Genomic DNA, 24,116 nt, shown 5'->3' with positions numbered 1-24,116 from the left:
CATAAGCACTGAAGAAGCCCAACAAGCCTCAAGAGAGAGTGAGAGAGAGAGAGAGAGAGAGAGCGAGAGAGAGAGGCCTGTAGACCCCAGACCCCAACTTTTGCTCTTATTTAAATCTCATCCACAAGAATCAGGGTTCATCTGGGACCAAGAGGGGCCAGCCAGGTTCTGCCGAAATATGGAGAACCGAGTGGTTCCTGGAATGACCCAGAACCAGCTCTACCTTTTCTTTTCTTTTTTTAACTCTAATTTTTTAATTTTTATTGGCCCATTCACTCAGCCAAATCGCCGATCTACCGAATTGGACTAGTTTTTTGGATGGACTGAGTAACCGATCTGTTTTTTTAAACCTTGATGAAAATTAAATAAAAACAAAACAAATTCACTCAAAATAATTTTAAAAAAAAAAACACACAATTGGGCAAACGAATGCCTCTTTCAATTAATGCAAACCGGTTAGGGTATGGTAAATCTAGGTCTTCAAAAACTCAAAATCTGTTATTGCTTATTTATTTTTCAAATCAAAGATACCCAAAACAATCCCTCTAGCTATCAAGTTCGGAGCTCGGCTCACACTATAGCTATGAATGAGTTAGAACCCTATATTCATTCCCGCACATGCAGGCACACATGCACGTGCATGCACGCATTAAACCATTAACATGCACCCAACCATGTAGAAATCTCTTGGCAAAAAATACTCCTGCCCTCTATTAAAATTTATTTTTTGGCAGAGGTAATCTTCCCAAATGCCCATAGCCTGAGAGAGAACCATACAAAGCCATTGCCATTTGCATTTAGCACCATTTATTTCGATTAAAAATTGCACGTCATTTTCATATACACACATATAGTCATTTCACAAAGGATCTTACCAAGGTTTATAAATTAGCAAAAAAAGGAATATAAAGAAAACAAGAAAACTAATACTACACAAAAAAAGCAAAAAAAATGTAAAGCACAAAGCAGTTTACCATGGCTTAATATTTGGGAAAACAAAGAAGAAAACACGCACAACTACTACTACTACTACAACAAATAAATTTTTTTTAAAAAAAAACCCTACTACTACAATATGAACCCCCGTAAAAATGAGAGTAAAAACAGACATGAGAATAGGAAGCGGCACGTCACTGAAAAGAATTGAAGAAAGAGATGGTGTCCTTGAGTGCATGGATAAAACGATCCACATCGTCTTTGGTGTTATAAAAGTGAAGGCTCGCACGGGCACTTGCATTGACCCCCAAGAATCTGTGAAGCGGCTGTGCACAATGGTGCCCGGACCGGATCGCCACTCCATGCTGGAAAAAGGCAAAAATATCTTCAGGCAAGTAGATACATACAACATATATACATATAATGGATCAGATAGAACTCCACCCCGAAGAACTGCAAAAAAAAAAGTTTAAAGGGAAGTACACACGTGCACGCATACATACATGCGCCTATTTGATCAGATGACCACACCATACATGAGAATGGCAAAAATAGTTCAAAGGGAAATACACGCATTCATGCTTACATACACAAGTTCTGTCTATCGGAAAAGGCGTAAAGATTTGAAACGGAAGTACATGCATGCATGTGGCCAATCCATGTTAGGAAAAGTCAAATATACAATAAATATCATGAATGCATACACATATAAGTGAGACCAGATGGCCACTCCATGCTCGGGAGAGGGGAAAAAAAAAAATTCAAGGGAAGTATATGCATACACACATATACATACATAAATAGACCAGATGGCCCCTCCACATTGGGAAAAGGCAAAACTATTTTCAAGCAAGCTAAATGCATGTATGTATGTCGTATGCATACGTACATACAAACAAAAATATCTTACAGGGTGGTATATGATATATATATATATATATATATATATATATATATATATATATATATATATATATGTGGATTTTGTTAGGCTACACCACCACCTTTAAAGTACTCAACATTTTTTGATACAAAAATACCCTTGAACTGTAATACAAAATTTTTCAAATAAGGGCATTTTTTATCATTTAGAATGGTAGAATCGATATTTTTGTTAAAAAAAATAGTGGTATTTTATTAGTAGTAAAAAACAATTAATGCATCTTGTGGGTGATGTAACACACCATATCGATGATATCATTGTCCACTATTGTTAATAAATGCTTTTGATTCTATTAATAATTTCTAGTTTACCCTTGACTAATTACTTAAAATACCCTAAACAAAAAATTACTATACTATAAGATAAGAGTATCTAAATGTCTAAAATGTTGAGCAGTTTAAGGGTCTAGACGGTATAGCTTAACAAAACGCTATATATATATATATATATATATATATATATATATATATAGGAAATTGATTCTATGAGCAAGTGAGCTCAAAAAAAAAAATGAGCCCAATAGCTCAAATTGAATATGGGCCGATTTGACGATCACGGATGTTCAATAATTTTTTAATTTAATTTTTTTTCTACAAATCCAATTCACTTGAAATTTTAGGCATGTGTTCAACAAAAATAGGATCGGGGTAACAACCCTACTCAAGGAAAAAAATAATACCAAATTCACCTATTTTTGTTGATAATTTTTGTTCATTCATAATTTTTTCCCTGAGTAGGGTTGTTACCCTAATCCTCATAGGTAAGTAATTTTTTGATCTGTAGCTTAGAGTAAACATACAGATTTGTATTTCCTTGAAAGAAGTGAACAATAGAAACTGATCCTGTTTCCATTAAAACTGATTCATACCACTCACGGGTTTTGATACCATTGATCGGGTTTAAATGGTTTTGAAGATAAAGGGGAGCTAATTTATGTGGGTCAATATGAATGTGTTTGTCATCTATGGTAATATCAGCTAGGAAAGCATTATCTATGTAAGCAGATTTGGACACTGAGGAGGTTTGCTTATTTGGGTTTTGTGCTGGAGACAAAGCAGGACTTGGTGTATTATGTTTTGGACTTTGAATAAAATATTCTGGTACATTGGTGGATCTTAGTGGAGACATTGGTTGTAATGGTAAAAAAAATTGGCTGAGCATAAGAGGCTCAGATGAATTAAAAGGAACTAAGTCCATTGGCGTTATGTATTAGTATTCATATTCATATCTAGATGAAAAAGTTGTAATCCGTAAAGGAGTGGCTCTTCAGGTGGAAGAGTGGTAATGTATATCCGTAAGGGAGTGGCTTTTCAGGTGGAAGAGGTGTAATGTACGACCCCCCCTGCAAAAATTCACGGGTAAGAAAATCAGGCAAAGAGTTAGAGGTACCATGAAGATGTTCAATGGAAAAGTCAAAAGCAGATAAAATGGCTTGCCAGCGGGTAAAAATTTGTTTGGAAACAAGATTATGAACATCTTTTTGCAGAATATCTTTTGCAGCTTTGCAATCAGTGCGTATTAAAAAGTGTTGGTTAAGAATATCACTCTGAAATTTAGTTACACAATATATAATAGCTAATAATTCTTTTTTGACAGTGGAATAATTCTTTTGAGTAGGATTCCAAGCTTCGGAAGTAAAGCGAATGAGTTGTTCTTGAGAATCAATTTGTTGTTTTAATATTCCTCTTAAACCGAGTTCAGAGGTATCACATTCAATTATTTTGAACACAGTAGGATTAGGTAAAGTTAAACAAGGAAATTCTTTAGCTTTTAGTTTGAGTATTTGAACTGCATTAGTATGAAGATCCGTCCAAGGTGAAGGATTCTTTTTTAGTCTATCATATAAAGGTTTAGCATCAAGAGCAAGATTTTTATAGAAGTAACTAATATAGTTTAAACATCCTAGAAATCGTTGAAGTTCGATTTTATCTAGGATTTTATCAGGGAATTTATCAGCGAAGACAATAGATCGATCAATGGGAATGATAGTGCTTTGGTTAATATTATGTCCTAAAAATCTTAGTTTGGTTTGAAATAAATTAATTTTTTTAACAGAAACAACTAACCCAGCATGTTTCACTGTATTGATAAAAGTGTTAAGATGTTTAAAATGTTGATCAATAGAATCCGAAAATATTAAGACATCATCAATGTAGACTATCATAAATTTATGATAAGGATTGAATACATCATTCATTATCTTTTGAAATTCAGATGGAGCATTTTTTAGACCAAAAGGCATCACATTCCATTCGAATTGGCCAAATGGTACATTAAATGTTGTTTTATATTTATCTTCTTCTTTAATTTGTATTTGCCAAAAACCTGATTTCATATCAAATTTAGAAAAAATGATTGCATTGACAAGTCTGTCTAATAAATCTTTTTTATTAGGAATTGGATATCTAATCCATTATAAAACTTTATTAAGAGTTTTATAATTTATAACTAGTCGAGAAACTCCTCTTTCTTTTTCAGCATTCTTATTTACATAAAACGCTGAACAACTCCAAGAGGATTGACTAGGTCTTATTAGTTGTTTTTGGATTAAGTCATCTATTTCAATTTTGCATGTTTATAATAATTCACTGTTCATTTGAATTGGTCTAGCCTTTGTTGGTATTTTCTTTTTCATCAAAATCAGGCTCATAAGGTAAACTAATAATATGTTGTTTCCTATTCCAGAATGCATTCAGTAAATCACTACATATTTCTTTTTCAATTAATGTTTTAAGGGGCTGTATTTTCTGCATTAATTCAGAGTTTTGTAATTTTTCACATATTATTTTATGTTTGATTTCTGTTTGTAAAGAACATAGAAAATGTTCCTTTTGTTTAATAATTATTTTGACAGTATTGATTTATTTGATTTTAGGTTTATCTACTAATTCAAATTGGATTGTAGTATTGTTTATTTGTGTTTCTATTCCTGTATGAGTAATTGTCATGGGATAAAGTAAGGTCAGAAAGGGTACACCAAGGATAACAACTTGATTTAATCCTTTAACCATGATAAAAAGGGTTGAAAAACAATGTCCATTATTACAGATCATAGTATTTGATAATTTATATTTAATATATAATCTACTACCATCAACAGTGTTTAAAATTTGAGTTGTTTGATCAAAATATTTAACAGGAACTAATCCTTCATTGAGACAGTTTAAATCTGCTCCCGAGTCTATTAAAACTAAATATTGGAAGTCATACTCATTATTGACTACGATTTTGACTAATACAAACCATTTTTTAGTAATCACTTTATTAAGTAAATTTAAGGAAGTAGTATCATCTTCCTTGATTTTGACTCCTGAAGATTCAAGTTTATTCTTAAGATTATAAGTATGGACTAAATTATCAAATTCAATATCATCATTTTCAATTACTACATCCGAAATGTTATTTGGTAATTCTAAAATTTGTATCCTATTTTTTAATTGGGATACTTCAATTTTAATATTATTCACCTCTGTTTTGAGTTTACCAATAGTGGGTTCTTTATGAATAGCTTCAAGTTGACTGATTCTTTTCATTATAGTAGATATCAGAACTAGTAGAGGAATTATATATTTGTACTAGGTCAAATAGATTATTTCTTAAGGATTCATCTAATATAAGAGTTTTGATTTTATTTTTGACTTTACATTGGCTTTTATAATGGCCAATTTTACCAAATTTATAACAGACAGGCAATTTTCTTTTGCCCTTTTTCTTAAAGGCAGAATATTTGGGAGCAAATCTTTTGATAAATTTATCTCTTTTCTCTCTATGTTTGTATTTCTTAGAATGATATTTTTCTTTTTGGTTAGATCTATGTATTTTTTTATGAGATTTATGAATTTTATCTTTTTCTATGTGGTAACCAAATTATTCACAAAAATCACCTAATTCTTTTCTACCATTCATTTTTTGTTTATCAAGTTGTTTCTTTAGTTTCATATCTGTGCATAATGCTAATCCTTCAGCACATATTTCAGCAGATAATTCTCCTAACATATATTTAAAATAATTTATTATACCACTATTTTTATTTTTAAGACGTTCTTTTACCTTCTCAGCGAATAAATAAGGTAATCCAGCTATGAATTTTTCTTTCCAGTGTTCAAGCTGGCTATCTTCTCTTGGTAATAAACGGGAAAAGAATACATCTTTATACCATTTATAATGGGATAGAGTCGGACATCTTAAATTAGATAAAAGATCTTCGAATCTAGATGCTAAGACAACAGTATTTCCTATAAAATGGAGAGTAATAGTATAAATTAGTGTATTGACTGCATCACTTTCTGTATAAAGGACATCTTGGTTTTGTTCATTTTTGGCAGTCCATTGTCTTGTATTATTTAATATTTGTTTTTTAATAGATTCCTCCTCAGTATCCAAATCTGCTTACATAGATAATGTTTTCCTAGCTGATATTACCATAGATGACAAACACATTCATATTGACCCATATAATTAGCTCCCTTTTATTTTCAAAACCATTTAAACCTGATCAATGGTATTAAAACCCGTGAGTGGTAAGTAAGTTTTAATAGAAACAGGATCAGTTTCTATTGTTCACTTCTTTCAAACAAATACAAATCTGTATGCTTACTCTAAGCTACAGATCAAAAAATTACTTACCTATGAGGATTCGGGTAACAACCCTACTCAAAGGAAAAAATTATTAAATACTGAATACCAATATAAATATTTTCGGTATGCTGAATTTATTGAAGCTCGGCATAAAGTCTTTTTATACCAGAATCCTAATAATACTCATTCTTGATAAATCCAGTTCAAAATGCCTATACTTGAAAGATTTCCTAACTGCTTCCGCCATTGGTTCCTTATTTGGGGATCTTCTACCCAAATACTGCCAGACACTTTTCAAGCCTTCCAAAATAGATTCTCTGAACATAATACATGTACAGATTTGATAGACTACCATCTTTATTTCATGTCTATATATCAAATACCCTGGATCTGCAAATGGCAGTATGCTATTTCCGAAAATCATTCTAATAATTATACATATATTCCCCGTCTTGGGAAAATTAAAATCAAATGGTGGAAAATATTTAGCACGGACCCACGTTCTTTTCCTCTCAAAAGGATTCCTCCATCCTCTGAGATATATAATACTTCTGCTCATAATACTGCACCCAATATTATTGACCTACATACTTTATCTTCTTATATTAAGCAAATGAAACAAGCTTATCTTAATCCTACTCTTGCAGAATTAGAAAAACAACTCTTTGAAATATTTGCTAAACCCTCTACAGTACTGACGGCATCAGAAGAAATGGTCCAATCCGGTAATCCCTTACTGGAGGATTTCAGTCAAAAACCATATTCTTAAGCCCAAGCCCATTAAGTACAAGAAAATATTCTCCTTATCTAGAAAAATATCCCAATTATCCATAAAGCAGACCTGATAAAGCAGACCCGATATGACTCTTAAATAGTGAAAAGCAAGATTCCTTCACTTGATAAGACTCCTACACAGTATAAAGCAAGTAAAAGTAACCCCAGGCACAATAATTAGATTCCTTTTTTGATATGACTAAATATTAGTCAAATCAATTCCTTCCTCTTCGAACATCAAGGCGTCCACGTGTCCTCAATAAATAGTACCATGATTGTCTTTTTATAATAAAGCAAGATTCTCACCGACCGCTGTTGTTTTACTGCCACATGGCATCCCATTCTACCAAGCCTTCATCACCGACACTACTGAGACTTCCTTAGCCACAAAAGCAGTCTTCCTTATCTACAAAGGCATCTTCCATCATATCACCATCCTCTCAGAGGCGCATCTTCGTCCACCTGGCAGCCATCGACATATGGCTCCATCTATAAAACCCCATCTCCACTCAAGTTGAAAGCAGAGAACAAGAAAACCTCACAGCCACATCAGAAGTCCTTCTTCAACATTCCTCACTTACTTTTCTCTGCTATTCTCTCTTTCTTTTCTATTAGAACCCTCCACCTTGGACGGATCTTCATACTAATGCAGTTCAAAGACTCAAACTAAAAGCTAAAGAATTACCTTGTTTAACTTTACCTAATCCTACTGCGTTCAAAATAGTTGAATGTGATGCCTCTGAACTCGGTTTAGGAGGAATGTTAAACCAACAAATTGATTCTCAAGAACAACTCATTCGTTTTACTTCCAAAGCTTGGAATCCTACTCAAAAGAATTATTCTACCGTCAAAAAAGAATTATTAACTAATATACATTGTGTAACTAAATTTCAGAGCGATATTCTTATATATATATATATATATATATATATATATATATGAAAAATGATCCGGTGAGCTCATAGGAAAAAATGAGCCCTTAGCCAATCTGACGATCACGAATGCCGGATAGTGCTTGAATTTTCATTTTTTTCTACAAATGCGAATCACTTGAAATTTTAGACGTGTTCATCAAAAATAGGTGAATCTTTGAAAAATATATAAAAAATATTTTACATGCAAAACATTGACCAAAATACCCCGGTAAAGTTTTAAAGGTATTCTGGTCAATTTATTTTTTGCGGATTTTCTTTCTATTTTTATTAAGTACCGCTTGATGAGAAAAACACACGTCTAAAATTTCAAGTGATTTGGATTTGTAAAAAAGAAATTAAAATTCAAACACTACCGAACATCCGTGATCATCAAATTGCCCAGATTCAATCTGGGCCGTTGGGCTCAATTTTTCTTGTGAGCCCACTGACTCATTGGATCATTTTCCATATATATATATATATATATATATATATATATAGAAAAAGCTGGGATTAGCCCACTCATATGAACATATGAACCCAACGGCCCAGATTGAATCTGAGCCGATCTGACGGTCATGACCTCATTTTATTTTTTTAATTTTAATTTTTTTTCTACAAATCCAAATCACTTCAAATTTTAAGCGTGCGTTTTTCTCATCAAGACACCTAATAAAAATATAAAAAAATTATTCCTGAAAAACAAAATCACCAAAATACCCCCGAAACATTTTAAGGGTATTTTGCTCAATTTATTTCATGTAAAATGTGTTTTTGATATTTTTCGAAGATTCACCTATTTTTTATGAAGATACATCTAAAATTTCAAGCGATTTGGATTTGTAAAAATAAAAATAAAAATTCAAGCACTATCAAGCATCTATGATCGTCAGATCGACTCAGATTCAATCTAAGACGTTGGGCTCATATATACATATGAGCTAGTGGGCTAATCCCATCATTTCCCTAGCTGATATGAACATATGAGCCCAACGTCCTAGATTGAATCTGGACCGATCTGACGATCACGGATGCCTGGTAGTGTTTGAATTTTTATTTTTATTTTACAAATCCAAATCACTTGAAATTTTAACAGTGTGTTTATAAAAAATAGTTAAATCTTCAAAAAACATCAAAAAAATATTTTATACGAAATAAATTGACCAAAATACCCCCGAAAAGCTTCGGGAGTATTTTGATCATTTTGTTTTTCACGAATAATTTTTTTTATGTTTTTATTAGGTGCGCCTTAATGAGAAGAACACATACCTAAAATTTCAAGTAATTTAGATTTGTAGAGAAAACAATAAAATTCAATAACTATCGGACATATGTGATCGTCAGATCGGCCCAGTTTCAATCTGAGCCGTTGGGCTCATATATTCACATGAGTTAGTAGGTTAATCCCATCTTTTTTTATATATATATATATATACACACCAGACCGGATGGCTACTCCCTGATGGAGAAGGCAAAAAGACTTCAAAAGAAAGTACTTGGGAGTGCATATGCATACATGCATACATTGCCTGGAGCACATGGCCAGACCCTATGGCCACTCCATGGTGGGAACAGGTAAAAAGGTTTTAAAGGGAAAGCACATGCTTACATGACCTGGAGCATATGGCGGCTCCATGCTGGGAAAAACAAAAAAAAATGTAAAAGGAAACTACATACATAAATACATGCATAACATTTCTGACACATACAAAAACATCCGCATACAAACATTTAGATAAACACCCACGCATGCATACATTGCAATACGCAGGCATGCATACGCACACAACCACAATAATGACAAAAGTGCCTACTTAATAATGCATGTAGCTGTTTTGCTATCCCAACATATCTCTCTCCCTCTCTCTCTCATGCAGGGGCACACGCGCTTTGCACCTACAGGTGGCAATCACAGCTTGCTAGCATACTGGAGCAGTAGTGAGGGGGTCACTAATTAATTTCATGTATATGAATCTAAAGGGTTGTCAAATGTAGATTTTGAAACTCTAAAAAACCTAAAGATCCAAGGAGAAGAATGGGACCTTAGTTCACTTTCTAGAATCGCAAATATTGTCCAAAACATTCAATAAAAGAAAAGCCATATAGCTAAATCAGAAAAATGCAAGATAAACCTGTTTATTTTTCACATTGTGAACAATATTGTTCTTTTTCAGGATGATGATAACCAATTCACCAAGTATGAGGACTCGGGTTGGGACTCACTACAGTCCCAAGATCAATTTAAGCAACTCACCTCAACTGAACCTGTCAGAGACTCAGACAAGTCTTTAAAATACTAACAATAAAACCTCATGAACCAGCAAGGCTCAGCAAACAGGCTGCCGAGTCCGAGTAACTCCGGCGAGTATGAGTCAGACTAACTGAGTTTATGAACACTGACCTAGTTGGTAAACCTTGTGAACCAGTAAGGCTCAGCATACAGGCTGCCGAGTCCAAGAACTCTGGCGAGTATGAGTCAGACTAACTGAGTTTATGAAAACTGACCTAGTTGGTAAATAAGATGAGATGTGTTATTATGACAAATGTCTAGAGGGTAACTCAAATTGTACCTGTTGATCCAGAAAAGTGGCAATGTCAGTGGGATGAATATTTTCTACATTGAATGCACAAAGAGGTGCACGCTTGACAGTTTCTGAAGGAGCAGGACCATAGATGCGCACATTAGGGAGTGCTTGGAGGCTGTCATATAGATAAACTCCCAGCTCCAACTGAAAACAAAACAACGTCATCAATATGAGTGTGTGTGTATGTGTGTGCGTGAGAGGAAGAGAGATAGATTCTTGGCGCTTAAAAGATCTCACCACTAAATTTCTTTTGAAGCCTCTTTCTTTTGTTCTTTTTTTTTTTGGTGGGGGTGGCGGGAAAAGAGATATTATGGATTGTTTGAAGAATCTCAGTACTGCATTTTCTTTCTAGGATTATGAAAAAGAAACCATAGACCGTAGGAAAAAGGGACAACATACCCCATACTCATGAATATTTTGCATGCCAATGCCCGACAGATAGTCAACAGCTGCCCCCAGCCCTATGGCTTCCCCAATTGCAGGAGTTCCGGCCTCAAACCTGTCACAAAGAAAAGGAAGAAAATCATATATATAGGATGAGGTTTTTGTAGGGCCTCAACGTTGAACAATCAAAGTAACGCCCACCTCCAAATCGTATCGAAAGCAACAGTTTCGGTGCCAAAAAGTCTTGCAATGGCTTAAACATCTATTTCCACCCTTAATTATGAAATTTGAAGTCCCAAAAATAGTTTGGATTGAGCAGATCTATAACTACTTAAAAATCATCAAAATGGACAGTCCAAGTGATATATAACGATATGCACTATTTTTAGGACTTGAAATATCTTGAAGTCAAGATGATTGATGGAAAAGTTTTCTAGCATTGGAACATTTTTTTCCGTTAGGTTTTTAAGATGCACCTCACTTCTACAGTAGAAAGTTGGTGCCTTGCATAAACTTTGTCCTTATTTGAAAAGTTGAAAGAGAGGAAGAGCTTTTTCTATGGCACCACTTCTTAGTTCTTTATGTAAGATAGTTGAACTACCCAAGGCAAACTCGATTAAGATCAGAAACTGCTTCTATTGAGAAAGCCTTGCTTTTTCCAGAATATTATTGTTAACCTGAGAAAGAGAAAGAGAGAAAGTATAATAAAAGAAAACATCGTCACTATGTGTGTGTTTAAGGTGTGACAACTAACAGAAGATCTCTAACCTAGAAGGAGGTTCTGCATATGTAGAGTGATCTAGAAACACATCAGCAATCATCTCACCGCCACCTGAAATATAGTACCAAACAGCTTAGTCACAAGGAAACCCAATAAACTGCCCATCTATAAAAGATAAAGCAGCACTTGTCCCACCATACAGCTTTGAAGCTCATAATATGCCTTGGCCAATCCATATCAAATGTGGCCTAACTCAAAATACAACATGCGCTTCTAAAATTAAAAGAATTTCAAACTTAAGATGGCACAAGCTCTTGTCTTTAACAAGTGATTATCCTTCTTTCTAAGGATAGTTATATCATACAAGACTGGTCCATGCCCTATGATACACAACAGGTGCATCCACTGTCCGATCCTGATGAGGAGCTATCAAGATTCACTGCAGTTCCCAATGACAGATGTTTGCGAGGATGCATTTCAATCTCCCATTCTCCGTCAATATGCATGGACATTAGATGTCATCAGGCCACCATATACCAAAAAGCAGTGGTATATGTAGTGCTTTCTGCATTTCTATGCCTTGAATGCTAGAAAGTAGCCATAGCCTTAACAATATAATAAATTCTGATTATTTTCCTATCGATGAATGAGAGTTGCTATTATCCCATCTAAGAAAGAGATAACTAAAGTAGTTAAAATATATAAATTTAAAATAAACTTATGATAGCATAAATTTTGATATTTTTCCTTTCGATGAACAAGACTTGTTGTCGCCCAATGCAAGAAATAAATACGTAAAATAGTAAAAACATATAACACAAAAAGTGGATTAAAATTAAGGAACCAAGACTATCCCCTCCAAGACCCTAAACAACTAGTCATCCCCTTAAACTGCCTACCATCAACCCAAAAAGACCAAAACTTTGTATCTAGCAGCAATTAAGGCAATACAAATGCACAAGGACATGTGTTTTTCTGTGAATGTGCACACAACCGAGTAGTAGATGTGGCTGAGAGCACATGAGAAATAGAAAGATAAGAGAGAGAGAGAGAGAGAGAGAGAGAGAGCATACCCAAGAAAGGAGGCATTGAAGACAGGAGCTTACTTTTACCATACAAGAATCCGATGCCTGTAGGCCCACACATCTGAGAGAAGTTTATTACTCAGTTGGAGCAAGCAAACATTGTATAACTCTATAGCCTTTTTAAAATCTCCAAGCAAAACGCCCTCTACGTTATTGACGAAAGGCCCCACGATAACAGAAGTTACACCAGAAAAACAAAAATAGAGATATTGAAAACCTCAAGCAGAGAAGGCGAGTGATGATGAATCTGACCTTGTGAGAGGAGGCAACTAGGAAATCAGCATCTAATTCCTGTACATTAACCGGTAAATGAGGAACACTTTGACAAGCATCAACGAGCACTTTGGCTCCCACATCATGTGCCCATTGCACAATGTCGCCAATGGCAAGAAAAGAACCTGAAAAATAATTGTAGTATACATCATACAGTTGGATACTTTCATGGTCAGGGTGGCGGAGCCACAACATGCATCTCGGGATCCATTTCTACCAACCATATGTACTCATCAACAAGTAAAATAAAATAAATAATTTAATAGGCATTTCCATCAAAGGATTAGTTAATAACTTCATATATTTCAAAGGAAGTTAAGTCACTAGAGATGTACAATTTCAGTCCACTACAAGTTTGTCAACTATGATTTTGAATCATCTGCAATAGAATTTCAACTTGTGCAATGAATTGAAAGTTCTTGCTCATCTAATTCGAAAAGTTTTTTTTTTTTTGGTAAAATTTAATTCGAATCTGGTTTTCTGTAGGGTTAATTCGCATTCAGTTCTTAAAAGGAATCAATATTTTAACAAATAAACACTATTAACAAAAGGTAATGATTCCAACATAATGTAAATCAATAAAGGAAATGTTTCATATAACATGACTTTGAATTTAACTGGGCTAGAAATCTCGCATTTCAACAGAACTTTATGTCATCTATGCATTCATTTAGGTCAAGTAAGAAATAAAATGCCAAAACGTCTGGCTGCATAAGTAAAATCACAAAGAATATAATTTTTGAAAAAATGATCTGGGTCACTAATTTTACCAAGTGCATTTGAGACATGATGTAAGACCACAATCTTTGTCTTCTTCAAAATTAATGATTTCAATTGTTCCACATCTGGCACTTCTTCTTCTGTCAAAGTCACAAACTTCAAGACTGCTCCAGTCTTTTGAGCTACAAATTGCCAAGGAACTATAGCGCTGTGATGCTCAGCTATAGTAAGTAAAATCTGCAACAGAGTCCACTTAAGGAATTGAGTGCGTAACCACTTAGTCAGACACTTAAATATTATAGTTAGATAGCCATGAAATTCAGTACCACATTACCCACTCCTAATTCCATATAGATAAGTGAAGAGAATATTTGTTTGGTTCGTGGTTCTACTTTTCTATACTTTTGGGAATGATTTTGTAGCATTTTTACAACTTACGGATCACAAGATGCAGCTTATATTATAAATCCAAGGTAATATCAATACAAGTTGCAGTTTGCTTCACAAATTCAGTTCATGCTTGGGTAGGTGGTTCAGTGAGGCAACAGGTGACCAACTACAGTAGAAGTTGGGGACTATAGGTGACAATTATGCAACAGAAGAGAGCATTATTTTTTTGAAGATTCACCAACTGAGATGGAGCCAATTTGTCAGTCTAGAGAAGCTAGCTATCTAATCTATTCACAGAAGGGCATAAAAATGAGATGACCCACAAGAAAAGCACTAGTGATTCCATACCTCATCTCCAGATTTAAGGTTCGAAAGACCCCATGAATAAGCCACTAGATTAATTGCCTCGGTAGCATTTCGAGTAAATACAATTTCCCTCGATTCCGATGCATTGATAAATGTTGCTACTTTTTGCCTAGCTAGCTCATATTCATCTGTGGCTTTAGCACTACCTTCATCAAGGATAATAAGTGCCAGAACACATACATGAAAAAACAGAAAAAAGCAGTATAAATAGCTTTACAAAAAACTACTTCCATAACTACAAAATTCAGATTTATTTCAATATGACTATAAGTAGGAAAAAACATTATAGATAGACCACACCGCACTCTAATTATTACAAAAACGCTGTATTTTTTAAATGAGTATTACCAAGCACTGGCAGAGATTGTAGCTCGATTTCGAGAGATTTTAGCTCAATTTTTTGTCACATGCACATTAGCTTACATACGATATCATATTTCAATCTTAATGTGGTCGCAAAGGAAGTTTGTGTTCCTTATATAAATAGCTGGGTCCCTGGTAAGATATGAGTCTGCAGCATAATCTAGTGAGTGTAATCTCTTCATCCCTTGATACACATACCGCCGTACATATATGTATGTACATCTAGGGTGTGTATGGATGTACAATATTACTCTTGATAAGCACTGGTAATCCAAAGAATCTATATTTTGTTCGGTTGTGTGCCTACAAAGAACTTGAAAATAAGCCTTTAAGTGAGTTCCCATATGAGTTTACACCACCAAAAAAAGGTATGTATTCTTATTACCAAGTAACAACACTCCAATTTAATGGGGAATGATCGAAAAAGGCCCACTTCTTTCATTGAACCCAAGGAAAGGTTCTCTCTAAATCCCCGTCATTCTATGACCAAAACCTTCAAAATAAAGGTGAAAAACTCCACTATTCTTGATAGATTTCTCTGTTTTAGTCTGGTTTTCTTTTCAGAAATACACAATCTCAAAGTGAAAACGAAATTTCAGAGCCATATCTTGGAGCTTTGCCCATGTAGTCCACCAAACAGATGTTCTTTTCCTCTTACTCGTCAAACCCACAAAACCAGAGCCCAAGGTTTCACACCCTAAAACAATGGCAAAAGAGCCCTCTTTAACTTTGCCCCATCAATTCAGTTCTATCATAGACTGGGAAGGAATAATTATTGAGTTGGAAACATGGCTTGATCCCAGAACCTGGTTGTTTTTCTTGCAATAACAAGGCCTGAAACCCCCACCCAATTTCTCCTCAGAAAAGTTCAGGACATGAGAAGAAACCAGCAATTTCAGAGGTTTGGATTAAAGACCCAACTGAAACCACGAGTAATTGTCGAGTTGGAAACATAGCTTGATCCCAGAGCCTAGTTGTTTTTTTTTCTATAACACAGCCTAAACCCCCACCGAAATTTCTCCTCAAAAGAGTTCAGGCCATAAGAGCACAGAAAGCGATTTCAGAGGTTCTTTGCTCGAATTAAGACCCATTCCAAGACGGCCCACTCAAAGGAAATAAAAGACTTACCAGAGCTTTCATGGTGGAAAACCCGTTCCCCTGGGGTCAGGGTCCAAAGAATTTGTCAAATCCCTAAAAAGTACAATATCGCAACGGCGAGGTCTCAACAAGACCAAGAAACAGAGGATAGCAATAAACCTTCAAATATAATGAATTAGAGTGATTTTGATTTTGTGGCGGAAGATTTTAGTGGAGGAAAATGAGAGATTGAGATGTTTGATTTAGCTGCTAAAGTTTTGAATTTCTCTAAGGGTAGACGTGTGGAGTTTTGGTTGCTTGAATTCGAGCATAGATACAGAGAGAGGGCAAAATGAGAATGGTGGGTGTGGCTAGTTTTCAACCTAGTTATGAACTTGCATCAGATGATATGGTGTTTCATTAGCTTGATGAGATTTAAAAATGGATACAAATATATTTTATTAGAGTTCGATCGCCTGAATCTGAGGACACAGAACTCGATAAGGAGGCTTAAATCGCTAGGGGGGTATTAAGCTAGGAGTAAAAAAATAAAATACGTTGCGTTTTATCTAAAAGCCAAGTATAAGACTGGGTGATTTAAACCTGGTTTTGGGTATGTGCTGTTTGGATAGCATCTGGATGGAATCCAGATTTTACATTTCAATTGTTTGGACTCACAAGCTTGTAAAATTGCTAAGTGCCAGTTTGGATGTACCCAAAATTGCAATATTTTCGGATTGCAATTAAAAAATCTTGTGAAACAAATTTGAACCATTTGGATAACCTCAGGATTTTGTTAGATTTTTAGATTGAAATAAAAAATACTGCAGTGTCAAGGCAAAGGTTACCGTATAAAAAAATTCAAGTAAGACTTGAATTTTTTTTTTATGAAATTGCAGCTCTCTCACCCCCGTGCAAACTTCAACCCGTGACCTAACAACTCCATGAAACCTTAGAAACCCCAAATCTACTCTCTCTGAATATATAGAGCATTTTCATTTTTTCTCTCTAGAAAAACCAGAGAAGCTTAAGCCCCATCCATGGCAGCCCTAGGCAGCGTCTTTGTAAAGCCAAGGCCCTTTCTCTCTCTACAAAAGGCAAGCCTTTTCTCTCATATCACACCCATGGGAAACCCCTTCTCTTCATGAATAAGGAGAAGCTCGGTTTGCAAAAAACCCATATCACACCCATGAGAAACCCCTTCTCTTCATGAATAAGGAGAAGCTCGAGTTGCAAAAAACCAAAGAAGCTCAAGCCTCATCCATGGCAGCCCGAGGCGGCATCTTTGTAAAGCCAATGCCCTTTCTCTTTTTAGGCAAGTCTTTTCTCTCATACCGCACCCATGGGAAGCCCCTTCTCTTCATGAATAAGGAAAAGCTCGGGTAGCAAAAAACCAGAGAAGCTCAAGCCCCATCCATGGCAGCCCTAAGCGACGTTTTTGTAAGGCCAAGGCGCTTTCTCTCTCTACAAAAGGCAAGTCTTTTCTCTCATACCACACCCATGGGAAACCCCTTCTCTTCATGAATATGGAGAAGCTCGGGTTGCAGGTTTGCTTATTGTATGGAAACAAATTTTTTGACACAAGAAAACTTTTTGGATTGGCAAGAGAATTTTGGAAGGGTAGAATGCGACTTTGCTTTAAGTATGTTAACTCCATCCAAACAGCCCAACATAATAATAAAAAAAGATGGCAATGTTTCTTAATTAAGGATGAAAAAACTTACGATTTTTTTCAATGTGAAGGTTTTTTTATTTGACATCCAAACTGGCCCTAAAATCTGGGTTTTGGGTATTTCCTAGGCACTGCTCCAAGATACTCATGTTCACACAAGCTTATTTTTCAAGATTCTGAGCCATTAATTATATGGGACATATTGTACACGTGGTGGGTACACAGATAGGTAGTTTTTTTATTCAACGAAGGCAGGGTAGAGGATGCTCTAAAACTCAGAGATATGGGTTCTCATTTCAACTTCACGGGACAAAGAAAGAACTTGTGTCAAGTTCACTCATCAATACAACATTACAACAAATAATACAAACATGCATATAGACTTGTGTATGTAATAATACCTACCAAACAACAAAATAGTGTTATAAAGAATATACTAATTTTGGATAGAGTAATAAACTCTAGATAGAATTAATTTCCATCCAAAAGGTCCCCTGTGACATTATGATATGAACTTGATTGAGTTTCTTTGTTGTTCATTTTTTTTTTTTCTTTCATCAAAAAATTGGGTCCAGATATCGATTGAATCCTTACACGTATGTACCATAAGTTTTCTTAAAAACTGTTGTCAAAGGAAGAAAATAGTCAAATGTTTCGGCTGACATGGGGAAGCCTATGGGTCTTTTTCTTAATGATGAAAATATAAAAATATAAGGAAAAAAAAGAGTATATCCAAAGCCATACAACAGTTTTCAAGATATTTAATTAACAATAGGTGCAATTTCATCAATTTATCATCAAAATTAGACTATAGTAGAAATTGTTCACCTACCACAAAACCATTCACATATGCATAGATTATGACTTTAAAAGATAACCATAACCTCGTTGCATTCATACCCACTATCGAAAATTAAAATAAAACTAAGTTATAGATGTTAAGCTCGAATTTAAAAAATCCTAGGGCTAAAAGCAATTACTATCAATAAAAGAACTATCAGGATGATAAAAATGAGAATAAGTTAATTCAAATAAGTTAATTCAAATTTCAACATAAATTGAATGACATATAAAGGGATATTAAGAAAAACTGAAATTAACAAATTAAACATTTCCCTGCATAGATGAAAGTTCAACCCCACAAGTAAACATCCAGTTTGATTTTGCCATTAATCCAAAGCCATTATAAACCATGCATAGCATAAAAGATCATAAAGAACCCCACGATCCAAAGAAACAAATTCCACACAAACCTATATAAAAAGTGAGCAGGCAGAAAGGAAGACATTAAATGTTATCTTTAGATACCTCAAGTGATGAATTCCTCGATGTACATTGGAGTTGAAGCTCTCATAGTAATTTCGTAAACAGTCCAAAACAAGTGATGGCTTCTGAGATGTTGCAGCATTGTCCAAATACACCAGTCTTGAACCATTCACCTCCTGTAAATTGTATTCAACCAACTTACCTTTAATATGTGATGATTGAACTAGTATCAGCAAAATAACCATACTAAATCAAAGCACACGTCAAAATCAGATTCAATTTTGAAAGGACTTTTTCTAATAGCATGTTAGCCAGAAGACAATTCCAATGCCACAATAAAGCCTAAACCATCTAGAAGGGCACCCAGAAATACCATTGCTCTAAATAAGTCGTGCAAATCACACTCCTTACTGCCAAGATGCAAACAAAAAGATAAAGCATTAGAGGCTTGACTTACCACAGGAGTAACCATGAACCAAACTATTCCGCTGCATAAGAAAAGCAAGTAGCAGGTATTGTTAGATGCCTAGACGGTACAGATTTCTACGTGAATATACCTGCACGCTTATGCTACAATGGCATGGATACATGACCTAGTGTCTAATACGATACGAGTATCAGGAACACCAATTCCATTATTGGCCTTTCAAGAACGATACAACCATACATCACTTGTTCATTTCACGGAAGGGGAAGTGTGTCATTAAGTACTTTTCTAGTGACATTCCAAAGTAAAAAATTAAGCAAAAGTATCTTTATTATCAGATCCTTCATGTGTCAATACATGCCAACAACCATCGATATCTTGGTTGTCAGTGCATGCAGACCCTACATGCATGTGTCTGTTTCTAATTTTTGAGACAGAAGCTGTGTCCCTCATGTATCAACATGTGTCAAAAACCACGGACATAATGGTAGAAGTTAAATAGTTGCAAATATATGTGCTCACTCAAATATATGTGCTCTCCCTCTGCAAAAATTGCTACATCATCAATGATTTAAATAAAAAGATTCAAGCTAATATCAACAACATATAGAACTGAATCCCAGAGAAGTTCCAGGTGAAATATGTCAAAGGAGTCTATTTATGATCAGAGGGATATTGACAGACTATATTCCATTTTTTCCAAATTTATTTAGAGCGTGAACTTTCTTCCCCTCTCAAATACACAATTGAAAATCTATCTGCTACTGGAATTTATGGATATGGGGTTTAAAATTTCCTTATAACTGCATCTCTTTTCTCTGACAAATCTACAACCCATTATGCTTAGAAGTGCACTTATGAATAGATAATGTCCAAATTCCTGCCATATTCCAACACTTTATCCCAATGATGCAGAACATACCAATAAGTAATGATTAATTAAATATAATTACTTATTAATGAAAGGCAATTCTAAACTTCCAGATGAAACTGTTTTCCAGCAAATGATAATAAACCTTGCATAAAAACACCCATACAAATAATTCTTCAAATTCCTAAAATTTTATTATGTGGAAGATAGTATAGACTTTGGAATGGTTCTTAGTGTAGGATATAGTTTTAATTACCAGGATGAAAGAGAGAGGCAGAGAGGGAGGAAGGGGACACAATTGGTTATGGGTTTAGTTGTCTAGGGGTAAGATTGAAATAGCTATAATGGGTAATGGGATTACAAATAGGGGGTAAACATGAAGGGAAGAATATCAGATTTCGTATTGTAGCATTGTAAAGGGAAGAGTTTCCCCTCAAAGACGAAAGTTGGAGGAGTTCCCCCTCGAAGAGAGACATTGCATTGTTCTTATTGTTCGTTCTTTTCTTATTTAAAAAATTAGCTATATGAGCCTGCGCTCTTGCATTCCTTTCTTTCAATTCCTAATATAGATCTATTTAGTCTACAGAAATTTATACAGAACAACCTTCCAGGTTGAGTTGGGGATCAACATGATTTCTCATGGCTGACAGTTCTCGAGTTCCAGAAATGAAGAAGATGGAACAAGAAATAAAGTAAATCATTAAAGAGAATGAGGCTGCACAGTCACACACCATGAGTAATATTCATTCCTTAATTGCATTTATGGATCAAAAGTATGATGAACTATCTATCTCTCTAAAAGAAAGTGCAAAAGGAGGTTCACTGCTCAAGCCCCTCCTAAGGGACATCCATCCATTGCATGAGCAATCAAGCCCTCCAATGGGACTGCCATGCACCGCAATAGCAGCTGTCAACCTTTTTATTTTTCGTTCTGCGAGGATTAAATTTCCACAGATTGATAATGAGGGCCCTACAAGTTGAAATACCAAGCACAATAATTCTTCACCTTCAACCAGCTTGCCGAGGATCAAAACGTGAACTTCGCTTCTTTCCATTTGGAGGGTGATGCTGTGCAGTGGTATCAGTGGCTTCGAAAAATGTGGAGTAAGTCTGACATAGCAAGATTTTGTTGCCTTCACTTTGGTCCTAGCCAATTTGGTGAGGAAACCACTCACTAAGATCCAGCAAACAAAGTGGGTTCTTGAGTATCAAACTTATCAAACACAATTGAAGAAGCCAGCCAAGAGCCAATGAATAACTGGATCAAAGGAGTCTATTTTCACTACTTAGTTTTATCAGTGCACTAAATGAATAAATGTGATGCCCATTCTAACAAATCTTTTGGACTCAATTGGATTGGCGCATCTACAAGAATATAAAATACTAACCCAATAACAATAGTTGAAGCCTCCAACCCCGAGATTGCACCCACAAATACACCTGCGACACTAAAAAGCAGAATACTAAAAAGCAATGCTTGTCACACAGTTAAACCGGACCGAGAGGAAGGGGCGGAGAGGTAAAGGGTTGTTTTACAACTGCGACAAAAAACATGGCAGCACACTACTAGCCTTGTTCTCATTTAAAGTTCTAGCAATATCAGCCTACGTTCTTGCATTCCCTTCTTCCAATCTCCAGTACAAATCTATTCTGTCCATATCGAATTTCTACAATCTTATCCCATAAAAAACATAGAAAAATTTCACCACATGACTGAAAAAAAAGAAAAACAAACTTTCCTGATGATACTGTTATTTCAGATAATATCACCAAAGAAGAGACGCATGTATAAACAAACCATGCTCCAAAACCCACTAATTATCAAACGCCTAATTCCATGGCAAGAAGAGAGCAACTGATAATCATCAAAGAATACAAATCAGATTAGTTACCAGTCCAAATAAACTCGAGAAATCTACTGAAAATACCTGGTTAAGAATAGGGAAGTCCTGTCTCCTTAAAAACCCTAATGAATTGCCTACTCCTTCTTTTGCCGTCAAAGAAGCCGCCTCAGTGGCCATCGAAACTCTAGGAACCCTAGGGTTTAAGCTTCTCCATGGAGAAACCCTATAGAAAACTTCTTTTAAAACATGACCAGTTAGGGTTAGAGGACAAGAGGTGAAAGGCTTGGAAGAAGAAAACTGGCAGACAAATGCCATCCAAAAATGATCGCAAAAGGAAAAAATGAACTGCGCTAAAATTGTCTCCTGGCCGGGTGTGTCTCGTTATATAGTCATCTATCCTCCCGCGAATTTATATGGAATTTTCAGTGACTCGATGAAATTATGCGGAGTACAGAAAGTGAAATGTGCCCTACGTTGCGATGGTATGGCATCCACATGATGTCGACGCTTGAGGGTAGGTTGGTAATGGACCGGGACCTGCTCCAGGTCTGGGTATGGGTTCAAATTATTCCCAGCAGATCTGTTATAGGTTCAAATACTTGACATGAACACTATTCCCGTCCAATTTATTATTTAAATAATATTTAATAAAATAAATAATAATTATATGGGTATGGTTTGTGTAAAGCCGAGGCCCTAAACCATCAAAATAAGGCGTGCCTTCAAATGGTATCGAAAGATGTAGTTACAATACTCAAAATCATTGTGATGGCCTGAAAATTTAGTTTCTATCTCTATCTGTAAACTTTAAATATTCAAAAATAGTATAGATCAAGCAAATTTATGAACATTTAAGAATCTGAAAAATTGACGGTAAAAAAAATGCATTACAAGATACATTGTTTCTAGGGCTTGAAATCCTTTTTTTTTCTATGTCTGTATATCTTGAGGTTGAGATTACCAATTTGAGAGTTTTTGGGCATTAAAACAACCTCTTTTGGTGAATTTTTACATGGATTGTTTAGGGCCTTGTCCTTATATAAACTTTTTCTTAACTATATAGTTCTAGTTATAATATTTAAAAAAGGGTGTGGTTTCTATAAGGTTGCAACCTTAAACATTCCAATTAAGGCGCACCTTAAAATTTTATCATAACATGTAATTTTGTTGTAAAAACTTCTTATTATTGTCTTAAAATTGATTTTATACCTAATTAGAAATTTTTAAATTTCAAAAATGGTTAAAATCAAGCAGATCTATAAAAAGAAAAGTATTCAATGAGACCATTTACCTTTAGTACAAGATGGTCACAATTAATCTTGACCATTAGATGCGAAAATGGATGAATGTATTTTATTCTATTGACCAAGTTCAAACTTCAAAATAACTTTTATTGAACTTTGTAATACACCTAAGCTACGAGGTTTCACATCGTATGGTTGTAAGTAATTGTAATATCTTTATATCAAAAGTAAATGGTATTGTGGTACACAATACTGAAAAAGAAATGATTGTGTTTATTGGGGCTACTTGTTATGGAATAAGACTTTTGTCACGGTTAGGGCTACTCTTTCTAAGAGAAACTGGACGTACATAATTATAAGGAATTTTAGTGTAAAATTTCATGTATGATTTGAAAGTTGGGTGAGATTTGTATAGGGTGTCAACCTTACACCAATGTTATCAAATTCGTTTCGCTTCAACTGAAGAGGCTGAATCCTTTGGATTTAAAGCATAGACTGAAGCAAAGCGAAGCTTGGTGTTGTAGCTTCAGTCAGATTCGAGACACTTCGGGCTGCTTCGACCAGATTTGGATCTGCTTTGGGGCGATTGTGCCATTTATTGAGGGCTATAAAAAAAATGTGCTATAAAAGCTGAAATTCGGCCATGTGAAAGCATGCCATTCTTTCTTATAGTTGCATGTGAA

At 35.0% G+C, this 24,116-nt stretch overlaps 1 protein-coding gene across 8 annotated transcripts; it reads right to left on the bottom strand.

Moving 5' to 3' along the window:
• Positions 1-806: 806 nt before the first annotated feature.
• Positions 807-22,541, bottom strand: CPNIFS (chloroplastic NIFS-like cysteine desulfurase). 8 transcript variants are annotated; one of them, XM_088873997.1, is made up of 12 exons: positions 22,274-22,541; positions 21,734-21,785; positions 21,352-21,519; positions 19,090-19,223; positions 14,652-14,811; positions 13,964-14,150; positions 13,173-13,318; positions 12,909-12,981; positions 11,883-11,946; positions 11,130-11,229; positions 10,716-10,874; positions 807-1,301 (listed from the first exon to the last, which is right to left on the bottom strand). In XM_088873997.1, exons 8-12 carry the CDS (start codon positions 12,979-12,981, stop codon positions 1,131-1,133), a joined length of 567 nt encoding a protein of 188 aa, XP_088730123.1. In that variant the 5' UTR covers positions 13,173-13,318; positions 13,964-14,150; positions 14,652-14,811; positions 19,090-19,223; positions 21,352-21,519; positions 21,734-21,785; positions 22,274-22,541; the 3' UTR covers positions 807-1,130. The 8 variants fall into 8 exon arrangements, 5 of the variants coding, with proteins under 5 accessions (XP_088730123.1, XP_088730125.1, XP_088730124.1 ...); XM_088873999.1 differs by having other exon boundaries at positions 12,909-12,965; XM_088873998.1 differs by having other exon boundaries at positions 21,352-21,491.
• Between the last annotated feature and the right edge of the window lie 1,575 nt (positions 22,542-24,116).

The sequence above is a fragment of the Amborella trichopoda genome, chromosome 8, assembly GCF_054954075.1.
Source record: "Amborella trichopoda isolate Santa Cruz 75 chromosome 8, AtrichopodaSantaCruz75HAP2 v2.0, whole genome shotgun sequence".
NCBI lineage: Eukaryota > Viridiplantae > Streptophyta > Magnoliopsida > Amborellales > Amborellaceae > Amborella > Amborella trichopoda.
This window is presented reverse-complemented; position numbering and strand designations above follow the sequence as displayed.